This window comes from Corythoichthys intestinalis, chromosome 14 (assembly GCF_030265065.1).
Source record: "Corythoichthys intestinalis isolate RoL2023-P3 chromosome 14, ASM3026506v1, whole genome shotgun sequence".
NCBI classification, from domain to species: Eukaryota; Metazoa; Chordata; class Actinopteri; order Syngnathiformes; family Syngnathidae; genus Corythoichthys; species Corythoichthys intestinalis.
In genome coordinates, this window is record NC_080408.1 from 28656711 (window position 1) to 28671098 (window position 14388).

Below are 14388 nucleotides of genomic sequence, written 5' to 3' on the forward strand. Positions count from 1 at the left end.
GTGGCACCTGTGTGTCACTCTTTCTGCCTACTGTCATTCTCGCATACATCAGTCAAGCTGGTCAAAGTTGTATGCCTTGTAAGTATGTGTGGATTTTCAAAACCTCAAGACACGAATCAATAATTCCGCAAAATTGAACTTCAAGACAAAATAGTACACAGAGGAACAAGTAGGTCACATCATGGACTGATTTGTCTCAGATAACATTTTTGGTTTTTTTAAAGGCTCAGTCCTGTGATAATAGTGGGAGTTCTCAAAGAACATGTTATTTTTTCACATGGAATCTGATTGGAATGATTGGAGGCTCTGAAATTTTATAAGTAATTATACATATATTAATGCATAAATGAAAATAATCTGTTACAGATTGGTTTGTACGTCACCTCACAGTTCTGAGATAAAGAATTCAATCCTAGACTCCGGCCTTCCTGTATAAAATTTGCATGTTTTCCCACGGTACAGTCCGAAAAATATGCATGCTATTGTAATTGAACACTCTGAATTTTCCATTTGTGTAAAAGTGAATGGTTGTTCATCTTCCATCCATCTTGTGCCTTGCGATTGGCTGGCAACCAGTTCAGAGTGTACTTGTGCCCACAATTAGCTGGGATATGCTCCAGCACACGGCAACTCTCATGAGGTGTAGAGAAGATGAATGAAGAATAATCTTTTTAGACGTGTTGGCACAGATTTAATCCAAATTTATTAGCTGTACTTGGTACTTTTTATGTTCTCGTGCCTTATGAGTCCACCGGTCTTTGGTTGGTGCAGAATGGGTTTCAAAAATATGTAACCAGAAGCCACAAATTGAATTATTTCTGCACAATCTGTTTTTTTTAGAGAAAGTGGGGTTGTACTGCTGACTCCACAATGACATTTGAGCATTCACTGCGGCTTAACGACCACAGACAAGTTAGTGTGCATCAAATTTGTTAATTCTGATCATTTGAAGAATGTACTGAATCTTCAAAGCAGACAACTGACCGTATCTGAGATAATGGAATGGAAAAATTGGAAACACTGGTTTAAGTAAAGCTGTAGACCAAGGAAATCGATGACATTGACTGATCAGCATGTATATAATGGAATATACTAGTACAAATTGTACGAGCTGACACTCATTATGTTCCTCTTAAAACTTTTTGGAACTCTCAGCCCAGTTCTTTTGTTTTAGTTGTCAGTTGTAACTATTTTGTGTTGACATCAAAAGGAAAAAAAACAAAGCCTCAAAAAAACAATCAAATTCAGTGTGTAGTTGATGCCCATACAAAAAGGTCTTAAAAATTATATGCCAATTTTAATAATCTAAACCAACTGAACATATCAAAGTTTTATAATATGTCAATTTTGTTGTATTATAGTACTCTTCAGAAAATGGGTGACATTAGATTTTTTTATTTTTATTTTTATTTTTTATTTTTTTGGCACATGCAGCAAGTTGGACAACTTTTCCCAGAATGCATTTTAGAATCGGCAGAAATCAGGAAAAAATCTTGTCAAAGTTGTACTTTGATGATGATTTCTATTGATAAGCATGTAAATTTTACATTTAAAAATGAACAAAAAAATATAGTTCATTATTAATATAAACTAATTTGTGTTGACATCAAAAGGCAAAAAAAAAAAAAAACAGCCCCCCCCCAAAAAAAAAATCAAATTCAGTGTGTAGTTGATGCCCATATTGAAAACATCTTAAAAAGTATATGCCAATATTAATAATTTAAACCAACTGAACATATCAAAAACAGTTTTAAAATATGTCAATTTTGTTGCATTATAGTACTCTTCAGAAAATGGGTGACATAGGATTTTTTTTTTTTTAAATTAATTTTGCCCATGCAGCAAGATGGACAACTTTTCCCAGAATGCACTTTAGAATCGGCGGAAATCAGGAAAAAATCTTGTCAAAGTTGTACTTTGATGATGATTTTTATTGATAAACATGGCAATTTTACGTTTAAAAATGAACAAAAAAATATAGTTCATTATTAATTACTGTGTTCATTGAAACAACTTTGACTTATTTCTCAAAAACTGCTATGGTTCCCCAACAATATGTCCCCCACTGTTGAACTGTTGAACAGGAAATGGGGTTCTTTTACCTTGTAGTATGGCTGGGGATCCACAGGTAAAGGAGCATTGTTTTCCATAGGTTGTTCCCCAGGGACAACTAAATATTGCATGGTAAACATGGGAATGATCAGGCAGGCCACAGTCGACAGGCTGACAACTAACTGCGCGATTCCATAGACCATGAAAACACTCCATCTCCGTCTGTCTCTGAAGATTTTAGAGGCACAAAGGTGAGATAGTAAAATATTAGTAATATTCTACACATTCCAAGATATTGTATAATCTTATTATTTAACACATTGGAATACAATGTAATCATCTCATTCCCTAATGTGAACATCCATATAATTCCTTATAAACACTTGTACTGTACACCTGTAAGGAACTCGGATATTTCATTACTAAACACATTTCATGTTATTGATACAATATGTCCGTATTTTCTAAAACTGACTCTTATTTGTCAATTTGTAATCAAACTATTTTTAGTTTTACATCACAATCTCACAATTTACAATTGACAGTTCTGCAGTACAGTAAAGTTGCAATACATTTTCGCTTTTTGTTACAATTTATGTATTTTGATGGATTAATATTCTGAGTGGTTTTCCTATGAAATTAAATTTGAAAATTTAATCTACAGTTATTACATGATTGTAAAGGTAGCACATTACACAATAAAACAAAAGATATTATTCATTTTACCTGGTGTGGTGGAACTTCCCTGCCATTCAGGACAGTGATGCTGAAACCAAAGTGACACTGAACAGAGCAGTGAGATGACTGCCCACCACCTACACACCTTCAAGGGCACATTTTTATTTTGATCATTTTGTACTTTATGGATGTAATTTCGAATTACGACGCAGTGTATACCTGACAGAGGCGTGGTCTAGCTGAGGGGGGGTACAGCTGTCCATCTGACATGCCTGCCTCAAACAGCTGTTGAAAGGAAACACAGGACAGAAGAAGAGGCAAAAAAAGGGAGAATAACTTAAAATCTGTACTCTTCGAGACTCAGTACTGAAACGTAGAGGGCCCTTTTTTCGTAGACTGCGCCCGTTTACTGCAGTGTAAAACGTTGTCGAACACAACTTACTGTAAATTATGCAGTAATTTATCGACAGTTGTATGAAAAAGAATCTGAACCTTTTGGAATTTTTCACATTTCTGCACAAAATCACCATCAAATGTGATCTAATCTTTGTCAAAATTACACAGATGTAAAAACAGTGTCTGGTTCAACTAAAACCACCCAAACATTTACAGGTTTTCATATTTTAATGAGGATAGCATGCAAACAATGACAGAAGGGGGAAAAAATAACTAAGTGAACCCTCAACCTAAGGAAACTTAAAGAGCAATTAAACCCAATTTTTACCAAACAATTTAACTCAGGTGTGTGCCCAATCACTGATGAGTGGTTTAAAGCTGCCCTGCCCACTATAAAACACACACATTGTAAAAATTGTCTTGATGAGAAGCATTGTCTGAATTGCATCATGGTTCGGTCAAAACAGCTGTCTGAAGACTTGCGATCAAGGATTGTTGATTTGTATAAAGCCTGGAAAGGATACAAAACCATCTCTAAAAGTCTGGATGTTTATCAATCGACAGTCAGAGAAGTTGTCTACAAATGGAGAGAGATTGGCACTGTTGCTTCTCTCCCAAGGAGTGGCCGTCCACCAAAGATGACGTCAAGAGTTCAGCGCAGAATACTCATTGAGGTTAAAAAAAGAACCCGAGAGTGTCTGCTAAAGACTTACAGAAATCACTGGCACATTCCAATATCTCTGTGCACACATCAACTATATGTAAAACGATGGCCAAGAATGGAGTTCATGGACAAGATCCAAAACACAGAAGTAAATCAACTTCAGAATGTTTTCAGAGGAACAAAATACAGGTTCTGGAGTGGCCAAGTCAAAGTCCAGTATTGAAATCCATTGAGATGCTGTGGCATGACCTAAAGACAGCGAATCATGCTAGACATCCCAGGAATCTGACAGAACTACAGCAATTTTGTACGGAAGAATGAGCCTGATCGATGTGCCAGACTGATCTGCAGCTACAAGAAGCGTCTGGTTGAACTTACTGCTGCCAAAGGGGGGGCACAAAATATTAAATGTGATGCTTCACTTACGTATTTTTCCCCCTTCTGTCATTGTTTCCATACTATCCTCATTAAAATATGAAAATCTATAAATGTTTGGGTGGTTTTAGTTAAAGCAGACAGTGTTTTTTCATCTGTGTGATTTTGGCAAAGATCAGATCACATTTGATGGTGATTTTATGCAGAAATGTGAGAAATTCCAAAAGGTTAAGATACTTTTTCATACCACTGTATTTTCATAGGCTAACGATCATCATGCCCCTTGTTGCAAAGACTTTCATTCATCAATTTGGAGAGGTCAGGAGCGTCTCGGTGACATTGCTTTTGGGTACATTCAGAATCTTTAACTATTAGTTCTAGTGTTCTATTATCAACAACCCTCTGAGGCTAAGTTCATACTGCAGGTCTTAATGCACAATTCCGATTTTTTGTAATATCTGTTTGTTTGGCGTACCCGTTCAGACTGCCATTGTCCGTTTAGCCCGTTCAAGTATTACGCATGCAATTCGCAGTTTGAGACGCACTGAGCAAACTGACCCGCATGCACAGAAACATCAAAACAAATAACTATGCAATGTGCGTGCATGACGCACACACATAATCAGTTTGCCCCGACTCGGCCATGTCAGCACTACTGAAATATTGTTCATTTGGCGGCCATGTAAACACTACTGAAATACTGTTCATTTGGCATACAGTAAGAAACCTTATCCTTTTCTTCACTGTAGTTTTTTATGGCTGTGGTCAAGCCCGCCTCCTCCGTAGTAAATGCCGAGCTCACGCTAGGCGCTAACGCTAATGAACAGCTGCATCGCTGCCATCTTGCGTGCTGCTCTCGGTCTTTGCTGACGTACTTGCTGCATGAATTCCGTTTTGGGAGACGTGACAGTTCAGACCACCGCCACATTCTGGAAAAATGTGGCCCAGACCAGATTTAAACCACATACCAAAGTGACCAAGATCTGATTTGAAATGATCCACTTCTATGCAACTTCTCCCTTTCAGACCGTCAAGTTAATGCCTCACTCGAGTCGGTAAAACACAAAAAATTGGATTCGTGCACTGAGACCTGCGGCCTGAACCTAGCCGGAGCCGGAGTGTAGTTGCAGCATATGCTCGGAGTGCATTTTTGACTACCCTCTTCACTTTGTTGGTAGTGATAGCATTTCCGAGGCTATGTTTGTGAGAGAACATTTTTTTCTGGTAAAAGACGGCTTGCCATTACAGTATAAAGGTTTTGGGCTAACCTGGGTGAGTGAACACATTTTAAAACAATGGTGACTGCTAGAGGCGTCAAAGCTAGCCACTTCGTTGGACTTCATCAAGCACAAAGGGATTACAGCAACAAACAGATCACATCCACTGTTTGGTGTCCCTTAACACAGTATGCTACAACAAAGTTGCTAGCGCTGACTATGCCACTAGCGCAGAACTTCTCAAATAGTGGGCCGCCCCCCCAGGGGAGCGCAGAGCGATGCCAGGGGTGGCACATGTGAGCTCTGGGAACAGGGTTTTTTGGGGGGTTTTTTTGCCGTACTAGAATAAAGTGTACTTGCACATCCACTCAGTGGGTGGCAGTGGCGCTCTCATTTTCAGAGTACACAGAAAAGAGATATGAAGAAGAGCTGTGCGCAGTTTTCGAAAGCTGTTTTCCGACCGGACGCAGCGACCCACTGTCTTCTCCGGTTCTCACGTGTCCGCCCGAGAAGTGCCATTTTCGGCTTGGGATCGTCACTACGACCGCCCTCACCTAAGGTTCTCCCTCGGCCGCCAAGAATGTGCTTTTTTGGGCCATTTGCCTTTTGGCTTTGACTTTTAATACAGTGGGTGAAAAGGAAAACCCACTGTTTACTGTGTCTAAAAATGATTATAGCGGACAGCCGTAAGCCAGATCAATTGAGACGCCACTTACAGACATTAGACCCCAATCTCATTGATAAGCCGCTTGGTTGTTTTTCAGCGAAAACGTGGCGAATATTGCCAACAATCGTCCCGCTTTGTCCGTGTTATATCAGTAAACCAGTGAGCACTGTTAGCATGCTCAGTGCTAAATAACCACACACCATTGCAAATGATGTGATACTGTGAGCAGCGAAAATAAAAACTCCTTTTGTCCAAAGACACTCTTCCTTTTGTCCAAAGACACTCTTTTTTTTTTTCTTTTTTTTTTTCTTCTATTCAGTTTTTCGGTCACTTTTTGGCATATTGTCCTCCCGAGTTAATGTTTCTAATCAATTTGATTTTTTTTTTTTTTTTTTTTTAACGATTTTATTACATTTTATTTTTCAGAATCAAATGGTTAAAAATGTACCTTGAGTGTATTTTTACAATTTTGATGTGACTTTTTTTTTTTTTAATTCAGGCAAATTGATGGGCATTAAGTCTTTTCTGTTACAAACAAAACAATGTTAATAAAGTTATACTTTATTCCAAGTTGATTTATATTAATGTTTTTTCTTTAGTAGAAAAAAAACACAATGTTAGGCAGATGCGTACTTATAATAATAATTTTATAGACAAATGATACTATTTACAGTGGCGGCAGAGAGTTTTTGGGGGGCGCAAAATATTTACGTCTTCCTTGGGGGGGGCGTACCAGAAAATAATTGCGAAGCACTGCACTAGTGGCTCATCAAGGACTGTTTTTTTTTAAGAGGGTGAGGGTCCATCAACTACAAGCCTACAAGACAAGGTAAAAATGGATTTTATTTATTATTCTGAGAAATTGTTGTGGCGTTGTTGTTGTTGTTTTTGAAGTTAAATACTTTTGTAATTTCAGACTGGCTGTGAACACATGATTGGGACATGACACTGTTTGGCTGCTTTTAATGCAGTTTGGCATGTAGATCACACATTTTTTTCTGTTCCATATTATATTGTGGACACCTGCAGCTTATAGTCCAATGTGACTCATAATATTGGCAATATTGTTTTCTTATTGTGTATTGACAGTTTATAATCCAGAACACTTTATAGTCCAGAACAATTCATGAATTAAATAAATAAAATGTATTTTGGTTCCAGCACAAACCATTCTGTGAGTGTTTTGGAATTTGTCTGTTGTCTTCCCGCCAGAAGAGGAGTTGTGATGGATATGTACTAAATGTTTACTGTCACGTTGTAAAATTCCACTGTCGACAACTGGCTGGCAAAAGTACTGCATCGAATTCACTTGAATTTTAGGTGTCATTTGAAAGGTGATTGAATGTCTGGTCGTCTGAGCGTATTGATTTTTTAATCCGTTGAGGGATTTGTTCTTTGCGAATTGGGTCGCAGCTTTCCTGTGTAAACAATGCCTTAGGCAGCATATGAAAATAGGGCCTGCAATGTTAGCTGTTTGCAGAGTAACGCCAAGCCAAATAGCATAGTCAGTTTAATTCATAATATGAAGTTTGTTGTACGTAGGTAGCTGTGGGAGAGCCCACCCTCTGATGCGCACCCGGTCACGGCGAAGGTGCTGAAGTGGCAAGAGGTCCTCAGGGCTATGGCCCCGATTGCCACAGATGAGGAAGAGAAGAGGAGGATTACAGATGAGGTGAGGAAGAAAGGCTGAGACAGGTCATGGGTCACGTTAACCACCAATGGGTTCCGATGGCATGAGAGGTTATGTGTGCCTTAAATGGAAATACTTCAGTGAGATTTACAAATAATGCAAACATAACATCACAACTGTGAATTTACTGTGATATATGCAATTTTCTTGTGACAGTGATATCTTAAAACTGTTTCCATTAATAATCAAGTTATTATAAGCCAACATACCTAGTGAATGATTCTTTCCAGTAGTATCAGAAAGCAGTATTGTAGCAGTCCTTTGGCAATGTTCCCCACGACATGACCCAGCTGAAGCCAGATACACCATGACAGAAGCTGCCACTCCAGAATGGACAAATCCTACCTATAATAGCAATGTTGAAAACATTTCAGATATATTTGTGTTAGAAATATGTTTAGATATTCACACTATACTCTAGCTGTAAATATCCTTTTATTCATGGCTTCAGACTGCAACCAAGTGGTCGCATTTTGCGACTAAAATTAGAGCCAGTACGAGAATTTTTTTTTCTCATCTACTCGCACATGCGCGACCAAAAACATTGTTTTGTTTATTTTTTGTTTCGTTTTGTTTTGTTTTGCTTTTTTCCACTAAACTCCTTCACGGTTAAATCCACTAATTTGCCGAAATGTAACGATCTGGTTTACGAAGGTAAAATACAAAAGACGAAAAAGAAGGTGGAGTTGGGTGATGTGTGGAGCGGCTTATAATTGAGGCAGCGGAAAAAATTGATAGCAGTTGCAAACAATGGCGAAAAGGACAATTAGTGACTACTTTCTAGTCTCTGATTACCTATGAATTTGGAGGGCATTTAAAATTCCTGGTCTTTTCTGAGCGCCAACAACTTCCCATACTGTTGCTCTTTTATGTATGTCCCAAATCATGCCAGGAGGCATCATAAAGTATGTGCTGGTCTCAAACTGCTTAAATGATACGCTCCTCCATGTTGACAAAGTGTGGCGTGTGGATGTCAATTCTAGCTTGCCGAGTGTCCTGGCAGGTGTCGATTAATAAATCTGTTGCTGATTGGTTGTAGTGCCAGTTGACAGTGGCAGAAATAGAACAAAATTCCCACGACCTAATTTCTAAGCAGTACTACTGGTTGATGTCAAAACTGATTGAGAATAAAATATAGATTTATAAGTTTGTAGTTTTGTGCATCTATTATGAAAATATTTATGGGTTAAACAGTGAAAATTAGAGGACAATTGTATGTCGATTTACAGTGTGCGCCCCTGAATCTTTTCTTTCACACCTAAAATTTTAAGTTAGGGGCCACTGTGCCCCTAGTAAAAAAAAGTTAGTCTTGAGCCCTGTTACAACTTTCATTGTAATACATTTCAATCAGAAGAGCATGGGTGAAATTAGACTTTTAAAAATTGTCTGCTGACGCTTAATGCAGTTCAAAGCCACGCATTCTTCCAGTCAAACAGCGAGCAGAAAGCTCATAATTGGTGACTATGATGACCCACATATTGTACAGAGGAGCCTTCGCACCTTCAATTCGTCAATAGACATTTTACTGAATAATATGTAAGGTTGCAAACAGTTTTTAGGCCACAGTTTGCCATGGACACCCTTTACGTTGAGGGGCCCTAATTCAGTGAAATGCGTTAATAGCCTTTCAGCATGATAAAATGGGTGAAGGTCACCTCCTAAACAAATTGATGAACTATTGATCGAGAGGGTAGGGGAAAAAATAATTCACTCAAGCAATCATTCAAGTCTGAAATTACTTGAGCACTGCATAGATATGTATGTGGAATCCATCCATTTTAAACAGATTTATACTGTGGTAATTAAAGATGCAACTATGTAAATCTGTGAGCGAATTTGGATTTGAAAGCTTAGTTGAGATAAAGGACAGGTTTTTCTTAATTTTGGGGCGGAGCAACACCCATTAACTACAACCAATAATGATCTCCCCTGCCATCCTACCAGTCCTATAACCAAACTTCTTACCAGATTTTTCTTCTCTGAAATGTTCAAATTGAACACAATTCCTAGAGGGAATGTCAGCAATGCTCTAAATGTGATAAACAATAGCGTACCGCACGTAACACGTCACCTTTGCTCATTAATATTCATGACGTTAGCAACTATTGCTGGTGGGGGAGGGGGGGTCAAACTCTCGTTTGTCCCTCATGCTAGATGCATGTAAATATTGTACAAACGAGATGTTTACTGAGCTAAACCTACCAATTCTGTCCGAAAATGATGTCCCTGGTGCCAAATTCACTGGTTAAGATGTGGAAGAGCATACAAATGTTCGGTTAAAGAGATGGCTTGAGTGTCAAAGGGCTGAAAAAGACGATGAAAAGAGCCGACCTGATCCAGAGGTAGCTTTTTATCGACACCTTTTTCTTGTGTGCATTGCCTTACGCCACTGACAATGGCATTCTCCTATTTCAACAAGCTATCCTTTACCACCATATTCCCTGTCTTATATATTGTATGATACTGTATCCTCTGGTTGTCTTAAGTCTCTAACTATTCTTTGGGGTAATTTGTATTGCTATATTTGTGCAGCGATTGCAAATGCTACCAGCCAATGAACACTTTTAATTTTTTCATTAATAATCAATCTTAATTCTATTAATTTATTTACACTTCCCCTTACTAAGGTTTTTCTTTACAACAGAAAAGGTAATGCTGTTCAATCTAGAGCAGGGGTGGGCAAACCGGTCCTCGAGGGCCGCAGTGGGTCCTGGTTTTTGTTCCAACTGACCCAGCACAGCTAGTATAACCAATGAGGTTTCAACAGAAATAAGAAGCACCTGACTGCAATCAACTGATTGCACTCGTAAAACAACAAATTGGTGAAAATGTGTCCTCTTAATGGGTTGCAACACAAACCTGCACCCACTGCGGCCCTTTGAGGAATAGTTTGCCCACCCCTGAACTAGAGCCTACCTGCCGGCATGAAGAGGCTTACTACAAAAAGACCAAACATGGCTAATTTATTTAAATACCTGTATTACACCTACATGACTGTTGTGATATACAAATAGAATTTTATTTTTTTTCAGGTCATTAATTGTCAGACAGAAGCAGCACGACAAAATGCCACGCTAAAAAATAAGTAAAAATATCAAAATGGTTTACTTCTTCAGGACAGGATATGGATCAGGATTGTCATCTGTAGAACCATGGCCCCCAACAAAATGTTTACTGCATATGAAGGTTTATGGCTTCACCTTGCTGGCGTTAAACTGGTCTTTTTGACATCCACACAAGGTAATTCATTGTTCACATTTTTTCTCTGAGTTTTTGGCTTCGGGAAACGTGTGAAGAAAACATCCTTCCTATGTGGACCGTCGTAATGTCTAGAGTCATTTCTACAAGTTCCATAGCAGCAGTGTTTATTCTGCATGTTCTTTTTTGAAAGATTATTGGCAGAAAACAAGCAGTGCTAGCATGGGTTGTATGCGAGCGTGCTTCTATGTTGACCCTCTTCCGGTTTATGATAGTCACGTTACGCAGTCTTGCGGTCTAAAAATAGCATTCGTGCTGTACGCTATTGTTGCTGCCCATCAAGGTGGGAGTAATTGGGAAGGCTAATAAAAATAATGAAATAACAGTGAAAATATAAAGGCAGATGCTAATGTCCTCATGTGACATGTTTTGTGTGGCATGCCCGTTCACACAAAGCTCAGACTTTTGCGATACGTAAATGTAAAGAAAACATCAAATCAAAAATACAAATCATTATTAGTTAAATACGTACAGTAATAGAACTCCAGACTGTCTTGAAAGTGATTTGTTTTACTAGTATGACTTAAAAGTGTTCGAAACAATAACAGGTCAATTATAGCAACCCATGTGCATACTGAAAGGAAAAAACAGAACATATCTGTACACATGCTTACCTTCAGCCAAAATGGATGGTCTAGGTCATTACTTGTGTCAGAGAGAGCTGTGCAAGGGAACCATGCATCAGTGGGCAGTTTTTCACTCACGTCCATGTACTGGTACCTACAGAGCTTTACAGAGTAAATATATACACCATGTTTTATACACTCCCTTCCAAAATTGTTGGAACAGTAAGACCTTTTTTTTAACGAAAATATTTGGCAGGGGGTAAAATGAGACAAGATATAAACATTTTGGTTTTTATCTACACATAACTAATTCTACATCCAATTGCAAACTTGGGTCACAACTTAAACATTCATTGTAAGACAATCACTTTTTAAGTGAGCATAGGTATTTGAAAGATGAACTAAACTGAATATTAGCTACAATTTATTTGCAAATTCTTTGTTTTTTGGGCTCTAATTTCATAGGTGGCGTAGCAGTACCTAATCTTAAAAAGCTTTGCATTCGAGTTTCATGTCACACTAGACTCACTGCACATGTTTGTCAGTTTGGTAAACCATTCTGCACCAAGCTGAGCATACCAAAGCTGTGTGCTTGATGACATGTCAGGCACACGTGACAAATGGACGTATGAAAGTCTCTCTGAATTTACCCCTCAAGACCTTGTCTAACTTAAGGCGTAAAACAGATACCTGACTTAACACGATTTTGGTCGGTCTGATCTTGCGAAGGTAGAAAGAATGAATACTGTATTTCATTCAGAAATATGCATGAAACACAATGGCCATCCTAAAGCCGATTAAGACGGGGTCTGACATGGGCATGAATAATCTGAATGAAATATGTCTCCATGTAGCTTCTTCAAAGAGCAGATCTGTGATCTCCCAAGCCACTCTTGCATCATCTGCCAGTAGATTTCTATGCAGTTGTACTTTGCACACTTCCAGATGCATACCTAATTCAAGCAAATCAGTTTCCTCTTACCCATGTCAAAGGCTTTCATTTCACCATGAAAATGTATGTTCTATTGGGCTTAGCAGATGTTCATTTAGCCATTCAAAATCTTCCACTTCTTATCCCAAATTGAATTCCTGTTTTTCATATATATGTGTTTGTCTTTTGTCTTGTGTGGCTTAGTTTGCTATATTGCTCCATGATAATGGATCAATCATTTTGTTCCATAATTGTAAAATAAACTGATAAATTTTGATGGAGACTTCCAAGTTCATTTTACCGCTGCCATCATTGTTGAAAATGAGCAAGCCCGGCCCACAATATGTTATACAAACTAGCCCCCTTGAGATTACAGAACGGAAGGGTATGATGGGTATAGGATAGACCAAAAATCTGAGACTGTAGGAGGTTTAGAGAGAAGCTTAAAATATGTACAGTGGGGCAAATAAGTATTTAGTCAACCACCAATTGTGCAAGTTGTCCTACTTGAAAAGGTTAGAGAGGCCTATAATTGTCAACATGGGTAAATCTCAACCATGAGAGACAGAATGTGGGGGAAAAAAACAGAAAATCACATTTTTTGATTTTTAAAGAATTTATTTCCAAATTAGAGTGGAAGATAAGTATTTGGTCACCCACAAACAAGCAAAATTTCATGCTGTCAAAGAATTCTAACTTCTTCTAACGAGGTCTAACGAGGCTTCACTCGTTAACTGTATTAATGGCACCTTTTTTTAACTCATTATCGGTATAAAAGACTCCTGTCCACAATCTCAGTCAGTCACACTCCAAACTCTACCATGGCCAAGACCAAAAAGCTGTCTAACGACACCAGAGACAAAATTGTAGACCTGCACCAGGCTGGGAAGACTGAATCTGCAATAGGTAAAACGCTTGGTGTAAAGAAATCAATTATTAGAAAATGGAAGACATACAAGACCACTGATATTCTCCCTTGATCAGGGGCTCCATGCAAGATCTAACCTCGTGGCGTCAAAATGATAACAAGAACGGTGAGCAAAAATCCCAGAACCACACAGGGGGACCTAGTGAATGGCATACAGAGAGCTGGGACCACAGTAACAAAGGCTACTATCAGTAACACAATGCGGCGCCAGGGACTCAACTGCTACACTGCCAGACGTGTCCCCCTGCTGAAGAAAGTACACGTCCAGGCCCGTCTGTGGTTCGCTAGAGAGCATTTGGATCATCCAGAAGAGGACTGGGAGAATGTGTTATGGTCAGATGAAACCAAAATAGAACTTTTTGGTAGAAACACAGGTTCTCGTGTTTGGAGGAGAAAAAATACTGAATTGCATCCGAAGAACACCATACCCACTGTGAAGCATGGGGGAAGAAAAATCATGCTTTGGAGCTGTTTTTCTGCAAAGGGACCAGGACGACTGATCTGTGTAAAGCACAGGTGTCAAACCGATTCCAGAAAGGGCCTAGTGGGTGCAGGTTTGCTTTCCGAACCAATGAAGAGGACACCTTTTCACCAATTAGATCTTTTACATGTGTAATCAGTTCAATTTTGTCAGGTGCTGCTTGTTTCAGCAGGAAGTTCATTGGTTAAACTCTCTGCACGTTATCGGTTGGAACAAAATCCAGCACCCACTAGGCCCTTTCTGGAATCGGTTTGACACCTGTGCTGTAAAGGAAAGAACGAATGGGGCCATATATTGAGAGATTTTGAGTGAAAATCTTCTTCCATCAGCAAGGGCATTGACGATGAGACGTGGCTGGGTCTTTCACCATGACAATAATCCCAAACACACAGCCAGGGCAACAAAGGAGTGGCTTTGTAAGAAGCATTTCAAGGTCCTGGAGTGGCCTAGCCAGTCTCCAGATCTCAACCCCATCGAAAATCTGT

At 38.9% G+C, this 14388-nt stretch overlaps 1 protein-coding gene across 1 annotated transcript in view; it reads right to left on the reverse strand.

Moving 5' to 3' along the window:
• pappa2 (pappalysin 2) overlaps nucleotides 1-14388 on the reverse strand; it is a 92632-nt gene that overhangs the window by 28996 nt on the left and 49248 nt on the right. The window contains exons 15-20 of the mRNA XM_057858019.1: nucleotides 11612-11725; nucleotides 7949-8084; nucleotides 7626-7800; nucleotides 2950-3015; nucleotides 2779-2875; nucleotides 2103-2280 (exon numbers count right to left, since the gene is read on the reverse strand). Coding sequence (XP_057714002.1) covers nucleotides 2103-2280; nucleotides 2779-2875; nucleotides 2950-3015; nucleotides 7626-7800; nucleotides 7949-8084; nucleotides 11612-11725 — 766 coding nt within the window. The remainder of the gene's footprint in view (nucleotides 1-2102; nucleotides 2281-2778; nucleotides 2876-2949; nucleotides 3016-7625; nucleotides 7801-7948; nucleotides 8085-11611; nucleotides 11726-14388) is intronic.